Source organism: Chiloscyllium punctatum, chromosome 4 (genome assembly GCF_047496795.1).
Source record: "Chiloscyllium punctatum isolate Juve2018m chromosome 4, sChiPun1.3, whole genome shotgun sequence".
Classification (NCBI taxonomy): Eukaryota; Metazoa; Chordata; class Chondrichthyes; order Orectolobiformes; family Hemiscylliidae; genus Chiloscyllium; species Chiloscyllium punctatum.
This window is the reverse complement of record NC_092742.1, coordinates 47018617-47035186: the sequence shown is the minus strand read 5'-3', so window position 1 is coordinate 47035186 and position 16570 is coordinate 47018617. Positions and strand designations below refer to the sequence as shown.

General features: G+C 37.6%; 1 protein-coding gene across 6 annotated transcripts; it reads left to right on the top strand.

The window, feature by feature from the left end:
• Window positions 1-164: 164 nt before the first annotated feature.
• On the top strand, window positions 165-15429 carry xrcc3 (X-ray repair complementing defective repair in Chinese hamster cells 3). Of its 6 annotated transcripts, XM_072568606.1 has the most exons (8): window positions 410-557; window positions 1441-1578; window positions 3014-3226; window positions 5605-5759; window positions 6579-6791; window positions 7595-7641; window positions 11803-11875; window positions 13202-13366. In XM_072568606.1, exons 1-8 carry the CDS (start codon window positions 476-478, stop codon window positions 13211-13213), a joined length of 933 nt encoding a protein of 310 aa, XP_072424707.1. In that variant the 5' UTR covers window positions 410-475; the 3' UTR covers window positions 13214-13366. The 6 variants fall into 6 exon arrangements, with proteins under 6 accessions (XP_072424705.1, XP_072424704.1, XP_072424707.1 ...); XM_072568604.1 differs by lacking the exons at window positions 410-557; window positions 11803-11875 and adding an exon at window positions 165-268 and having other exon boundaries at window positions 13202-15429; XM_072568603.1 differs by lacking the exons at window positions 11803-11875; window positions 13202-13366 and adding an exon at window positions 9790-11796 and having other exon boundaries at window positions 409-557.
• The last annotated feature ends 1141 nt before the right edge of the window (window positions 15430-16570 follow it).

Here is a 16570-nt window from a genome sequence, read left to right as displayed (position 1 = left end):
CTGATGTCTCAAACACCATCCAACCCGATCACGCATCACCATCACAACGCTTCAGCCAATCCTTCGAGACTCTCCCTAGCGGCGTTGTCAATTATCGACCACTCAACGATGCGTTGTCCTTTATATGAGCCAATCAAATAACAGAGTATTGTGATGTCGGCGTGAACCGTAACATGGGCGAATCATCGTCCTTTAAATGGCCCCGAGCCTAAGCAACAACGCAACGTCGTGCTTTAGGATGGAGAGTTATAATAAACAGTTGAACAGAGTGAGATTGTTGAAATATTTAATGGAATAAACGAGAGGTTGAGGATATGCGATTATTTTCAGTAGTACTTGTTATGGACTGGAGAGCTCCCCGCCCCCGCGATTATACTGAGGGAGGGCGCCGTGTTGTGTTTGTGGGAGGGGCAGTTACATTGACCCATGACCCCCAGCTCGCGCGATTACCGTTACCTCCTGCTGCCCGCTTCCAATGGGTCTCGCGGCCGGGGAGCCCGCGATGGACTGGAGTCACTTAGACCTGAATCCTAAAGTGGTGGCTGCTGTTAGGCGAGGTGTGTTTGTGAGTAATTCAAACTGCATGTCAGGAAGCCTCACGGAAATATAGAAAATAGGTCCTTCGGCCCTTAGAGACTGCTTTAGCATTCAATATGATCATGACTGATCATCCAGTTCAATACCCCGTTCCCACGTTCTCCCTATAGCCCTTTCATTGCTTTAACCTTGAGAACTACATCTTTAAAAAAAACATTATAGGCAATTTAGCATGGCCAATTCACCTAACATGCACATCTTTGGATTGTGGGTGGAAATCAGAGCACCCAGAGGAGACCCACACAGACGTGGGGAGAATGTGCAAACTCCACGCATTCAGTCGCCAAGGTTGAAATCGAAGTTGGGTCCCTGGTGCTGTGAGGCAGCAGTGCTAACCACTGTGCCACCACGCTGTCCCTAATTGTCATAGGTCGGTGGGTAGGGTGGAATGGATATGTGGGAAGGAGGAAGGACAGGTGAAGAGGACATTGCTGAGTTAGAGGATTGGATCTGGGATGAGGTGGGGGGAAAGGAGATTCTCTTCTGCTCCTCGAATGCTGCCTGACCTGGTATGCTTTTCCAGCATCACACTTTTTGACTCTGACTCTCCAGCATCTGCAGTGCTCACTTTCTCCTGTGTTAGTATAATTATTAACATGGAAATATGAATATACAATATGGTTTTGTTTAGTAGACATTTTATTGTTTTGCATTGAATAAAAACCAGTAGGATTTGTTATTTTGATAAGGGATTTAGTGCCATGTACCTATTATTGTTTATAGAATTTGGTAGCTCTATGACCACATGGCTCAATTGGTAATAATGGTTATTTCTGGTCTAGTTTGTCATAGTCAAGTATGTTTTGCAGTAATATTTCTACAAAAAAATCTTTTCTCCCATAGCAAACATCCAAACAATGAAAGAAATCTTATGTCTTTCGGGACCAGATCTGCAGAGACTCACTAAGTTGTCCAGTTCTGATGTGCAATATTTGCATAAAACCGTCGCAGCAACAATAAAGAGTGATCCTGTGGTAACAGGTGTGTAAAAGTTAGAATATAATCATATCTCTGCAAGATCAGAAATCAGTGCCAAATAAACGCTTAAAAATATCTTGAATATGTTTTAACAGTAATTCACAAATTGTTCTAAAACTTTAAACAAATTGATGTCTTGTAATGAATCTTTAAAGTTATTTAATGTTCAGTGATATTTAAGTGGCTTCAATTTAATATTTTGTCGAAACAGTTGCTTAACACTTGCTTAAATCTTCAGATTTGTTACGTTTAAAATTTGTAAGTTTTACAGAGCTTAATCACAATGCAGGTATAATTTATGTTACAATTTCTAATAATGTGCCTTTATGTAGCTGATGGTGACGAATGCCAATCTAGAGCTTAACTCTGAGTTATTGAGTTTAAATTCATTGGACAGAGATTGAGGTAATTATGAATTAAGCCATCCACAGAGCTGTGAGATTTCAATGTTAACTGTAAATAGAATATGAACACACAACTTGGGTTTATAGTAGATAAATACAGGTCTCTGTCATATGGAATCCCAGGTACGTATGTTCAAACTGCAGATAACATCTAAAGTTAGTTTCTAGTGGTTTGGTAGTTGGTTCATAATGATTAATTTATTACCACTTGAGCAAGGTATGGGCAAAATCTGCAAGTGCTCCATCCTGATTGCATTCTTAAAAACATCGACCTGATGTCATATGAAAAATGAGTTATGATTAGCTGTATTGTTCTTTGTGGTTAGGTCTGCTCCTAAAATCATTGCAGGATTACACAATAAAAGTAGGTATTGGGTGAGATGCTTGTGGATAGCCAATGCTTTTGAAATTGTGGAGAGAGAGAGAGAAGTGAGTTGTTATCAGAAAAACAATAAATTTTGAGAGTAATGGTAATGTAAGTTGAATAAGTAATTTGGATTATTTTTCACAATCAAGGAACTGAGGTTTCACTGCTTGAACATATTAACAAATTGTATTACAGAACAGGTTGTGCTTGTAAACATCATTTAGAAATGTCTTGCATCCATAAGCAAGTCATTTCTTTCTTTGAATGCAACTTCATACTTTCTTTCTTTAAATGAATAATTGAGAAGGATCAAAAGAGTGAATATAAGTTGGTGAATTGAATTTTCTTACTTTTGTGCACCTTGTAATTGTAATGTGGAGTATGAGATGAACCAATATAATTATTGTTTGCTTTCCTGCCTGTTAGGATCTGTAAGTAACAAGAAGAGCAAGAAATGGCTTTGAATTATTAAAGTGAAATAGAATAACAATACGTATTGAAAAGTATATCTCTCTCCAAAGTTTATAATCTTAGTGAGTGTGTATATGCTTCTTCAACTGTAAATTATACTTTAAGCTTTTGATTCTAACAAATATTTCTAAATAATTAAAATTGTAACATTATATACAATAAACTAAGTTTTTTTTTGTAAACGTGGTTTCCTCAGCCCTGCAAATATACAATGGAGAATGTCCTTTTCCAACCCAGAAGCGAAAACTTAGCATGGGTTGTCCAGTCGTGGACTCACTACTTGGAGGTGGAATCCCATTAATGGGAATTACTGAAATAGTTGGTGAGAGTTCAGCAGGCAAGACACAAATTTGCATGCAGCTGTCCCTGTCTGTACAGTTTCCATGTAGCTATGGTGGACAAGATGCAGGTACAAACAAAATTTTTTAGATATTTGGTTTACTGTTTCAGTTCACTTTTGCTATGATGTGATGATAAGAGAGACAAAGCTGTTCTCACTGGGCCTATTAAAAAAAAATGATGGAGGAAAAAGGCTCAGTTCAGAATGACAGGAATCTTTACATAGTTCCTATCATGCCTTCAAATTATACAAGTAATTGGTTTTGAAATGCAGTTACTGATGTTATGTCGTCAAACATGATGAGTTAAAATAATTGGATTGGCCTGTTGTAAAGTTCTATTGTAATGTGTGATTACTGTTGCAGTTGGTTAAACATCTGTCTGCTGTTGAATATGATTTCAGTGGAAATGTGTTACTGGCTGGGTCTATATTCAGCATTGGTCCCAGAAACAGGTGCTGTTAGCATGAGATACAGCTAGCCTGTACACTTGAAAGGTGGTCTGCCTCCCTTAAAGCTCAGTCACGCTACAGCAATTAACATAATAATCTCAGAAAGTCTTTGATTGAAGCTAGAAAATTAAAAATATAGCAATAAGCTAGAGAGACAGCATTCAAATTCTTTGAAGTGCTGTAAACCTTAACCTGATTGGTCAAAAATCAATTTGGAGCAGAGAACCCAGGAGCTCCTTAAGGTCTAATCTCCAAAGGGAATGGGGGCAGTGACTTTTTTAAAAATGTGGTTTTTTTAGTGTTAATTAATTTTTGATGTAGCTGTACCAGGGAACCATGAGCTAAACTTTAAATTGTTTCTTCAAGGACTGAGGAAATAAATGAATTGTCACTTTGATGATAACCAGGTTAAACGTTTGCAGAAAAATTGATCAGTGAGTTGAGGGATATGAATTTGAGGTGCCTGAAAAATCCAAAATTGACAGCATTTTTTTTAATATCTGTGGCCTTTGCTCGTTTTTGTACTTTTGTTTTCTCTTACTGTCCAAGAAATAGTTTCCAAGATAAGTTAGTTTATATTCAAAAGATTAAATTTGTTACGATTACAATAAAAATGGATGATCAGTCCTCAACTAGCATCATTTTATTTGAATACCTATTTTAAAAATGTGACATTATTGACCTAAAATGGCTCTTACAATCACTTGATAAGCCAAAGCAACCCACATGGAATATACAAAACTGATACCAATAGAATAATCATTTTAATCAAGAGGCACTGAAATTTTGTGGGTATAAGAAATTTACATCTCTTGTTTTACTGACCCACATGATAACTTCACATTGTGGACGAAACGTTACCCAAGGAATTTTGAGTTTGAAAAAGTCAGTGGATCTTGACTTGGAATATCCAAATGAATTATACCAAGAGCTTGTTTTTCGTACCAAAGGAGAGAGAAAGCAACATAGACCGAGTACACGTTTTTTTGACATCTCAATCTCAGAAATCAATGATGGTGAAAAGGCAGTTTGGAAAAGCTGAGGAAGATCACCTTGTTTTCTGCCTCAGTACCTTCTAGGCTTCAGGACTCAACCTTGAGTTTTCTGTCGACAGATGCTACTATATCTGTGTTCATCCAGCACTGTGCTTTTGTTTCAGATTTCCAGCATCCACGTTTTTGTGGGGTTTTGTTTGGGAAAACCACTGTTCACAGAGAAATCAAGGTTGCAAGTTTACCAAATCAAGTTTTGCAATACAACAACTCTTTTAAAAATCTTAAATTGCACTGTCTATACCTTACTATCTATTCAAACAGCCTGCTTTCCCCACACCATCCTCCTATGTGGTGTATATCTGTTAGATATTTGCTAGATCATAAAATACAAACTTTTTTCCTCAAGAAAGTTTGGAATAGGGTACCCTTAAATTCTTTGAACTAGTTTAATTAAATTTTTCAAAGTGATTTAGCAGCAGGCAGTTTCCTGCCACAGACCAAATATGTGCAGATTAGATAGAAAGGCCATGTAACTTACCCCAAAGTGTCCAGGGGTGTGCGGGTTAGGTGGATTAATCATAATAAATGTGGGGGTATGGGATAGGGTTGGTGTGAGTCTGGATGGGATGCTGTTTGGAAGGCCAGTGCAGACCCGATGGCTCAAATGGCCTCTATCAGCACTGTAGGAATTCTGTGATTTTATGTAAATTATTTGTGGTGACCAACTGAAAGAGAGCTAAAAATAGGTGAGCCAATCATTTCATTGACTGTAATAACGTTAATAATTTCTCTGATTTGCCAGGGCATAACGTTTCAGAGCACAGATTAAAGTTCTACAAAACAATCTTCATGATGATGAAATGTGACAATCTTCACTGTTTTTATCTTCAGTTTTTACTTTTGTTTTTCTTTGTTTTGTTTAAGAGCATTGGGAAATGTCCAGTATTTTGTCTTTTCCCCCAGTCACCTCTTTTGAACTTGTTGAATATCTTATCTTTCCAGGAGTTGTGTATATTTGTACAGAGGATACTTTTCCAAATAAACGATTGCAGGAATTGATTGCCTTTCAATCCATGTTACGAACTGACGTGCCGCCCGACGTTGTCAACAATATTAAGTTTGGTAACAACATTTTTATTGAACATGTTGCAGATGTGGTAAGTCCAACATCAACAAGTAGTTCCTTTGCCTGTAATACTTTCCATGATCGTAAAAATGTCCAAATGAAAAACTAGTGTAATAAGATTGGTTTGAATAAATCCCTTTAATTTGATAACAGATTACAGTGTGATACACTAGCACAGGCATTCCAAACTGTGGGAGTTTGTTCTGAAATTTGGCTGCCCAAACTGAAGGTCCACCATTATCCAAAGGTTAATGTTGCCTTTTTTGATTTGTATGGAGATAATGCACTAGTTCATCTTGACTGTGAATCAAAAAGAGCAGTCGCATGATTTTTGTGGGCTGCCTTACAAGGTGCTGTGCCAATTTTAAAAAGTCAGATTAGCCTCTTCACAAACTATATAATTATAAAATTATTGGCAACAAGGGGACTTGGGGATATAGTGGTAATGTTGTTAGACTGGTAATCAAGGCTTAGGCTTGTGTTCTAGGGACATAGATTCAATTCCCACCACAACTGCTGTGGGAATTTAAATTCAATTTCAGAAAATGTGGAATTTACGTAATGGTAACCATGAAATTATCATTGATTGTTGTTAAAATGTCATCTACCTCAACAACAGACTTTAGGGAAAGCAATCTGCCAACTCTTACCTGGTCTGGCCTGCATGTGTCTCCAGACCTAACAAGTTGACTTTTGAACTGAATGACTTGCATTTCTGAGAGCAATAAAGGTTAATTAGGACAGACAACAAATGGTGGCCTTGCAAAAGACCCCCACATTTCATGAAATAGCATAAAAAGTGCTGTATTAAGTATATTTTAGAAAAATGTCTACTTTTTGTTTTTGACAGGAGTCCTTAAATCACTGCATTAGCAAAAGACTACCAATCTTACTGTCACGAGGCTTGATACGCCTTGTGGTGATTGATTCAATTGCAGCTTTATTCAGATGTGAATTTGGAGTCAGTGATTCGATTGCCAAGGCCAAGTATCTTCAGAAAATTGGAGCCATGCTCCACCACCTCAGCCATCAGTTCAGTAGTCCTGTCATCTGTATCAATCAGGTATGACTTTTCAAACTAATATTTAATTCACATTATTTAAACACTTAGCTACACATTTTGTACATTTGCATCTCCTAACCTGCACCCCCCCAAACTAAAGGGCAAGGTGCGCATATTACCAACACTTCTACATTTTCCTCCAAATCTTTCTCAATACTGCTTTTTATATTGTTACTATTAAAATCATGGAAGTTCCTGACTAAAGGCACTAAGATGGTTCAAAAGCCCTCTCAGAAATAAATTACACCTTTGACACTGACTCCCCATCTTGAAAACTTAAAATAATAGTATAAATGATAAATACAAGACAATAGGCTTTGTTTTTAATGGAAAGTGTACTAGGATTATGAAATATATTGTCTTAGACACTTTAGATGAGATAGATATTAAATGTAGATAAAATTACCATGTTTACCATCTGTTTAGTACTGGAACTATGGTAGTCTTTTCAAAATTAAAAAGGATGATTCAGCTGCTGTACCATTAGAAGTAATCAATTCATCATGGCAGATAAAACACAAACATTTATAATAATTGTATTATGTAACCAATAATTTAGGTCAAGAAAATAAACTATGCAAGGATAAAAGTTGGTTTTGATCTTATCCAGTGCAGAATTGAGACATTTTCACCTGCAAATTGTAGAGATGGTATTTTGTTTTACTTCACAAGGTGATCTCCAGTATTTCTCTCTTGCCTTCAGTGTTGAAGTAAATTGAGTATAAGGTATATTTAACCAAGTAAGCTTAGGACAATTAATTAATGTAACAAGAACAATTAATTTTTCTGTTTATCTCTTACAGATTGCAGACGTGGTAAATGACTCTCATTTGGCTCAGGGTAATTTTGGGCAAGTATATTTTTCTGAAAGCTTTCATTTGCATGTTATGAATTCTTTTTGTTGAATGAGAAAATTAATAGGATCAAATGGAGCAGAGGCAAGATGGGATCAAGGGGTTAATCATGGATAAATCATTGGTCATTTCCAGAGGAATAGAATTCAAAAAGAGGGAAATTGTGTAGTCTAACCAAGGTTCTGTGAATCATTTGGTGTACTATGCATTTTTCTGGTCTCCATATTACATAAGAACAGGAAAGCACCAGAGACAGTGCAAAAATAATTAACATATCAGAACTGAGACCTTACAACTGTACAACTGGGAACTTTAGACCTGTGAGTCTGACTTTGGTGGGTAAGTTGTTGGAGTTGATTCTGAAAGATATGATTTATATGCATCTGAGAGGCAAGGAATAATTAGTGATAGTCAGCATGGTTTTGTACAAAGGAAATCGTGTCTCACAAACTTGATTGAGGTTTTTGAGGAAGTAACCAAGAAGATTAGATTACTTACAGTGTGAAAACAGGCCCTTCGGCCTAACAAGCCCACACCGACTCTCCAAAGAGCAACCCACCCAGACCCATTCCCCTACATTTACCCCTTCACCTAAAACTACGGGCAGTTTAGCATGGCCAATTCACCTAGCCTGCACATTCTTGGACTGTGGGAGGAAACCGGAGCACCCGGAGGAAACCCACGCAGACATGGGGAGAATGTGCAAACTCCACACAGACAGTTGCCTAAGGCGGAAATTGAACCCAGCAGTGCTAACCACCGTGACACCCAGGATTGAGGACAGAAAGGCGATGTTGTTTACTTAGACTTTAGTAAAATCTTTGACAAGGTTCCATGTGGTAATCTAATTAGTAAAGTGAGATCACATGGGATTCATGTTAACCTTGCCAATTAGACCCAAAATTGGCTTAACAGCAAGATACAGAAAGTGGGTGAAGGGTTGTTTTTTGGTCTGGAGGCCTATTCTCATTGATTGCAACCATACTAAGCTATACTTTGAACTCTGTACCTTTCCATATTGACTGTCTTCCTTCAACTATTTTACAATGCCCTGCTCTTTCTATTTGAATCCATGTCCATTCAACCAATGCATCTGCAGTGGACTCTGGAATTAATTAATTATTATTTTCTCTGGCCTGAGGTTACATCCTGGTCTTAATTAATATGGCACCTCAATGTACTGTAATTTTCAAGTTTGCTTAGATGGTTACCAGGTACTTTGTAGACTGACTATGCCCTATTTTCAACTCTAGCCTTGAATTAATATATCTGTTGATACTGAAAGCATAATAGCAAGTCATGTATGATTCAAACGTCAGCAGACCAAAAACTATATTGTTTATTTGTTGTAAAACTGCACAGCTAGGCACTAAACACATTCCTTCCTGGCTGCCAGTGCCAGCACAAGATCAATCCAACATAATCCAAAATAATTCTATATCTTATTGATAAATGCTGACTTTTAGTTCCCATATCTAGTTAACATGGCAACCTATTTTCATTTGCGTTATGACCCCTGTCTCCATCCCTACTACAATGTTTCCTTTATTCGTTCTTGCATTGTGGAGGTCACTGGCTCACCCTTGAGAAGGTGGTAATGAACTGCCTTTTTGAACTGCTGCTGTCCTCCAAGTGGTACTGTTAAGTAGGGAAATTCAAGGTTTTGACTGAACAATAGTGGAGAATCATGATATAATTCCAAGTCAGGATGGTGTGTGGTTTGGAAGAGAACTTGCAGTACCTGTTACCTTTTTGGTGTTCCAAGTGTAGAAAGTGCTATTGGAGTAGTCTTGATGAGTTATTGCAGTGCATCTAGAAGTTGATGTACACTGCTACCATTATGTATTGCAGCGAAGAGAGTGAACGTTGAAGGTGTTGGTTAATATGTCAATGATGTGCATTCCATTACTCTCCTGCCTTGTGCCTCATAGCTGTTGGATGGACATTGGGAAGACAAGAAGTGCTGAGCTTGATGAATGATTCCTAGCCTTGACCAGCTCTTGTAGCCACAGTATTTATATTGCTGGTTCAGTTCAGCCATTGGTAATTCACAGCATGTTTATAGTTGGGAATTCAGTAATGGTAATGCCATTAATCGTCAAGCGGCAATCGATCCATTCTTCTTTGTTGGACATGGTTCACAGGTGCCAGGCAATGACCCTGAATTTTACTTTCCATCTGGGATGTTGTCCAGGTTTTGCTGCAATACAAGCACCAACTGCTTCAGTATCTGAGGAGTGGCAAATGGTGCTGAATATCGTCGACTCGTCGGTGAACATTCCACTTCTGACCTTATGATGGAAGGAAAGTCATTGAAACAACTGAAGATGGTTGTGCCTAGGACATTACCTGAGGAACTCCAGCAGTGATACCCTGGAGCTGAGATGATTAACTTCCGAAAAACCACAACCATCTTCCTTTGTGTTCGATATGATTCTAATTCACTGAGTTTTATCCTGATTCCTGTTGACTCTAGTTTTTCTAGCGCATCTTGATGCCATACTCTGTCAAGTGCTGCCTTAATGTCATGGGAAGTCACTCTCACTTCACCTCTGGGGTTCAGTTATTTTGTCCATGTTTGGACCAAGACTGAGTGGCCCTAGTGGAACCCACATGGAGTATCAGTGAACAGACTATTCCACTACTTACAACACTATCCATCACTTTGATTGAAAGAAGTTTGACAGCTTGGTAATTAATGGGGTAAAACACTAATTCATGTTTCTGCCATTTCTAGACTTAGCTTTGCTACATATTCTCAATGATTACCTAATTTTCATAATCCCTAACTGAATAAGTAAATTTCATAGCTGTTTTGTACCAAATCTCTCTCACCATTTTATTCAAACCCTCGCTGATTTTTGTTTATTTTTCTTTTATTCTTTTATCAACTTTGGTTTAGAGCAGTTAACTAGGAACTAAAGATAATTTTTGGGCTTTGAGTAACAGCTTGTGTTAAAAGGAACACAGACCAAACAAGGTTTTGTGTATTCATGAGGCTCCGCCTGGAAATTAATTGCAACTGCACTCCTGATCAAAGCGTTCTGCATTATATTTAAACAGATAGCAGAGGTTGGCTATTGATGAGGTTGGTACCTGGGAATTAGTTCCAGCAAGTCTAACAGAGACTTTGTGCTCAAGCAGATGGCAGATGTTGAATGGCAACTGGGACCTATGGACATGACAGTCTATCAGGGAGGATTGGGTTTTGGACAGTGTTTTTGCAGAGAAGGAATCTGGCTGTTGCTGCAACGCATGAAAAGCTGAAAGCTCCTTATCTATCCTCCTATGAGCAGTTCTTGGAAGCTCAGAGAATAGAAGACTAAGTTATAATTATTACCATTTTTATCCAAATTAACTGTAAAGGTGACCCTGATCAACATCTTCAGAAAATCAACCAAGAAACCATCATTTATACCTGTGGAACAACACATTATGAAAACTATTTGAGTAATTTGGCCAATTTTGTTGTTTTCTTTTATTTTTGCCTTATCTGTTTGTTTGACTGTCTATCTCCTTTTGTGTGAATGGGCGGAAAACAAAGGTTTTTGGATTTGTAGCATTGACTAATCAGATTACCTTATCTAATTTTGCTCTCCTAAAGTTTCTATATTGCTAATAAATTTCAATGTCTTTTGTTTAAAATACAAACCAGTGTCTGGAGTTGATTATTCACCGAATCTGGGATTAGTTATGCAAAAAGTCGAGTTAGGAACTATTAGGGTCAATTTTGAGAATCTTTGAAGGTTTTAATTTTACTGTGTTGTGTAGAGAGGTTGAAAGCCTGACTTCATAGTCATACAGCACTGAAACGGGCCCTTTGGCTGTCATGTTAATGCCAAACAACAACCACTAAACTACACTAATCCCATTTACATGCACTTGGTCCATTGTTTACTACGTCCTGGCATTTTAAGTACCCATCCAGGTGCTTCTTAAATATTACTAAAATACCTTCTTCTCCCACCCTCCAGGCAGTATGTTCCATTATTTCTACCGCCCTCTTATTGAAAATTTATTTTCATTTAAACCACTTACTCCTCGCCTTAAATTTATGCCCTTTTTAGTTTTAGACATGTCTGCCATGGGGGTAAGATTCTGACAATCTACTCTGTTCTCTAACTACTATAATTTTGTGTTTCTCAATCACTCCTCAGCCTGTTCTGTTCCAGGGAAAATAAACACAGTCTCTCCTCACAACTGAGACTTTCCATCCCAAGCTACATCCAGGTGAATCTCCTCTGCACACTTTTGCAATCCTTCCAATAATGTGGTAACCAGAACTGCACACCGTATTCCATCTGTGGCCAAACCATATTTTATAAATTTGTTGCAAGACTTCCTTCCTCCTGTATTCTATGTCCTGGCTAATGAAAGCAAACATTCCATGTACAGCCATCATCATTCTGTCCACATGTGCTGACCCCTTCAGGAGTCTTATGAACTTGTACATCAAGGTCCCTACATTCATTAGTACTCCCTAGGGACCCACATTTATGTGTATATCCTTTCCATATTTTTCTCAAAATTCAACACCTCCCACTTACAAGATTAAATTCCATCTGCCACTGCTCTGCGCAATTTACCAGCTGATCAATATCAGACTGTAGCCTAAGATAATCCTCCTCCTCATCAACAACACCAACAATTTTTGTGCCATCTGCAAACTTATTACTTATCCTTCTACATTTTGATTTGCAGTCTGACACCGGGTCATAACAATTTGACATGGATCTTGAATGATTTCTACAGGTTTCAAAATATCTTTAGGATTTCTGTACTTCTTTACATGTTATTCTGTGACTTTGCCACTTAAAATCTCTTCACTTTTAAGCCCTGAAGTCCTGTGCTAACTCCTTTTTTCAACTCTGGTCTCTGTCAGTTCCCCACTCATCCCTCTCCCCATCTCATTATTCTCCTTGTTGGCTGTGCTTTCTCTCACCTTGCCCAGTACTCCGTTGGTACTTAAACCATCTATCTTCCGAAGCAGTCTATCTTCAAATGCCTTTTGAAAGCCGGATCTTGAGTCATGCTTTTGAACATTTCATCTATTTTGTCTTCTATCTGATTGAAACTGTTAGATTTTTGCAATTGTAAACTAAAATAGATCCATATATATTTGCCTGTTGTAGACTGTGATTTATAATAAATCTCCACACAGCAAATATCAATATCAGTATTTTGTGTCAGAATAGAAAACCATGCTTTTGTCCTCTTTCCATTTCTGCATTAAGTTGTGATTTCAGACAAGTCAACAAAGTAAGGGCTGAAACAATAATGAGGAACTTCCTCACAAGTAGAGCCAGGAAGATACTCGTTTGTTCACTCAGGACCTCTTAAGTCTACATATCAAATGAAGAGGAAGAAATATCAGATTGAAGTTCCTTAAAGTTATATAAGATGATTTAGTTGAAAAAGAAACTTGTTAGAGTTGTGAAGCATGCAATATTTAAGGTTATTCAGAGTGTTGCATAGTAACATTTTGAAAGGAAGGGCTGTATTTTATAAATGTGTGATTATATTGCTGTATTTATGTCTGTTACAATTGTTTTCCAGCTTGTTAGATAAAAAAGTGCTACCAGCTCTGGGTGTGACTTGGTCCAATCAGCTCTTGATGAGGCTAATGGTTAGTCGGACACAACTCTGTGTTGAAGGCACATTTCCTGACAACAAAGACTGTATCCTGAATTCTGGGACTGTCCTACGCAGAATGGAAATCATTTTTGCACCTCATCTTCCTCAATCATTCTGCAACTATATAATCTGCAAGGAAGGGGTAAGGGGAATAAGGAAAGTAGGACTATAACCGGGGCCACTGGAAAGTCTGTATTTTCTTTCTTCTCTATTTTTATTTTTCCCAAACTTATTTTCAGTATTTTCTGAAAGCAAAATATTGTGGATGCTGGAAATCTGAAATAGGAACAGAAGGTTCTGGAGAAACTCAGCAAGTCTGGCAACATCTGTTGTGAGAAATAGAGCTTGGAACTTTCCTAAGAATAACCTTTGGACTGTTATTTTTATTTTCTCCCACAGATTGTGCCAGACCTGCTGGTTTCTCAGCACGTTCTGTTTCCCGTCAATACTCTTGCTTCATTGCCAGTCACCGTTCACGTACAAATGAATTTAATATTGCTGGCTGGTCCAGTCTGCCCAAAAGAAGTCACTCTGTTTCACTTAAAGGGTCTGACTTTAACCAATATAGATCAATGTGGCAGTTCTAGAAGGGTCACCATTTCTAGTTCCATTCATTGTGTTAATTTCTAACCATTGCATTGCTGAAAGTTCTGCTTATATGAAATTAAATAGGCAGATTTTATCAAAATATCATTAACATTTTATTACGTTATTTTGCAAGTTTTCTCTGACTATAGTAACATTATGTATCTAAGATATGATATTCCTAATATTCAAAATATTCTTTTCTCCCCCCCATTCGACTGCTGTAATGTTCTGATTTTTCTGATGTCTTGACAAACTTTCAGAGTCTGGGACTTTAAAATCAGAACCTCCTTTTCTTTTAGAAACTGTGAATTAGTCCTTTTAAAAATTCTTCCAATGGGGGTTATGTAGTAAGTCAACATTGTTCAATATCCTAAGTTGTTCTTTGATATCTGCTGCATTGCATGAAAATTGATAAAGAATTCTCAAGCTGGTTAGCCAGTCATGGTACTAAACATGTGACTGTTGTATGTTCTACGAGCTAGTCTTTGAAAAAATTAACTTCTACAATATAGATTTTGTTTGTTTAAAATTATAGTAAATATTGCAAAATACTTCCAAACTACTCTTAGTTTAAGGATAATCTCATTTTTGATCGATCAGCATTCAATGAACACTTCTTTTCTTTGCAAATGATTTAAATTATTGCCGTTTAAATAAAAGTTTTATGTGCTTTAGAACCAGTATTCCAACTTAAATAAGACTGCTCCCTCCAAGTGGTCAGTTGCTGATTAAACATTAAACAGAAATGATTGTGATATTTAAAGAAGATTCTGCAACACAGCAGATAATCTTTGATCAAATCCAAATGTTGAGTTCAATAAGTAAACAAAATCCCTAATATTAATAATTTAATTGAAATACTCTATTTGAGACCAATAGAATGTAGAGTTGACTTTTATTTTCTGAAAAAGTTTCCTGTTATTACACATGTCCTACAGTATAGACAGTATATATACAGTAATTATCTTCTGGTCACCTGTATGCATTTATTTTACATGCTGATTTCTTACATTAACCAAATCACAAAAGCCATCAATATTACTTTGCACAGTCTAAATTATTTCAAACAATAGTATTGATTTCTAACCCCTGAAGCTGTGCTAGCTGCTCACGTGAAATGTTTATGTTCTGTCAGGGTAAATTTAATTTCTGCCTTTCCAGTACTAACAGAAGTAAGGGAACTGATTCCAGGGTTGTCAGTGGGTTTAATTGTTGTTTCAAGCATACAAGCTGAATTCTCCTTGGATATATTTTTCAGATTTGTAATAAAATGTTAGAATTATGTTTACTCCAGAATAAATCCGGGCTGTTAAATTGGTAATATAATCATATTGCAGTTTACACATACACTGCAATGTAAAAGTGCAAGTTCATGATTTGTGAAGTAGTACCTTTATATATGTATATATCAAAATAAATCAAAGGTTTGCAGACATCTGTTCCAATAGTTATTTTGTCATTTAGATAACTTGGAAGAAATACTGATGCAAAATGTGGTGGTTTTCTGGTCTCAGTATTTGCTGAACACTTATTTTTGGGTAGCCTTTTGGGAGGTTAGTGGTTGGATTTGATCATGGTGGTCTTGGTGTGCACTGGTGGCCTGTTGCCTTTAATGCTATTGTTAGCAAATTCCTGTGCAACTTATGCGATAGGAGAGAGCTCATTTCTTTGGAACCTGTGCTGAATAAGTGCAGTCTTTCCCTATTCAGCTTACTCTTAGTACCTCATTCTACCCATCATTAGATCAAAGGAAGAGGCTAAAAAAGTTGCAGAAAAAGTAGTTAGCCTGAGAATTTGGAGCATTTTCACATTCACCTAAGGAGGACCTAGAAACTGATCAAGGTAGCATAGAATGAATATAAGCTAGCATGGAAGATAAAGATGGACTGTTAAAAGATGTCACTGCTGAGTTAAAAGGAGAAGATTGGCAAAGGCAAATGTGGGTCCATTACAGGTAGAAATGTGAGAATTTAGAAATAGGGAAATGGCAGAGAAGCTAAATAATTACTTTGGGTTGGAATCTTAACAGGCTGTGAACAGCATGGCTATCAAGATAAGTGGTAGATTCGGGTGAGACGGCTGTGTCTTGCATTGCCATTTGCCAGTCAGACAACTAGGCAGATGGCCCTGCTAAACAGCAGACCTCAGGTGACAGCGTGTACATCCTGTCATACATCTGTGTGCCAGGTCAATTTAGCACTTGCACCACATGGCCTTTATGCCAGGCAGATTGAATCTGCAGCAAGCAATGCAACATGTCATAACGTCACAGGGGAGTTGCCTCCATCACAGTTCATGGGGATACTTATTTGGTTTTGGGGGGAGGATAGTGTGGAGTGAGGGTTTATCCAGGCTTTGAACATGTACACAACTTGGTTGATTCTTTAATTTAGATGTGGGCATTGCTGGCTGGGCCAACATTTATTACTCATCCCCAATTGCCCCTTGATTTAAGTGGGTCACTCGGGCCATAGAGGAATCTAGAGGATAATTAAAAGTTATTGCTATGGATCTGAATCACGTGCAGGCCAGACTAGTTAAGGATGGCAGATTTCCTTCCCTAAAAGGTTCCTGAGATGGGATTTTATGTACAAATGTGTGTTGTGAGGATAATTCAGAGGTTTCTGGGGAATTTGGACAGGCTGAGTGAGCAAGTAGGTCATTGTGAAAGGAATATAACATGGGTAATGTGAGGATGAACAG

Excerpts from the sequence above, each read along its gene's own strand:
- xrcc3 (XM_072568601.1), top strand. The coding sequence starts at position 476 with ATGGGTCTCGCGGCCGGGGAGCCCGCGATGGACTGGAGTCACTTAGAC. Across the intron at positions 558-1,440 it reads GGTGGCTGCTGTTAGGCGAG|CAAACATCCAAACAATGAAA; the intron begins GTGTGTTTGTGA and ends TTTCTCCCATAG. Across the intron at positions 6,792-7,594 it reads CTGTCATCTGTATCAATCAG|ATTGCAGACGTGGTAAATGA; the intron begins GTATGACTTTTC and ends TATCTCTTACAG.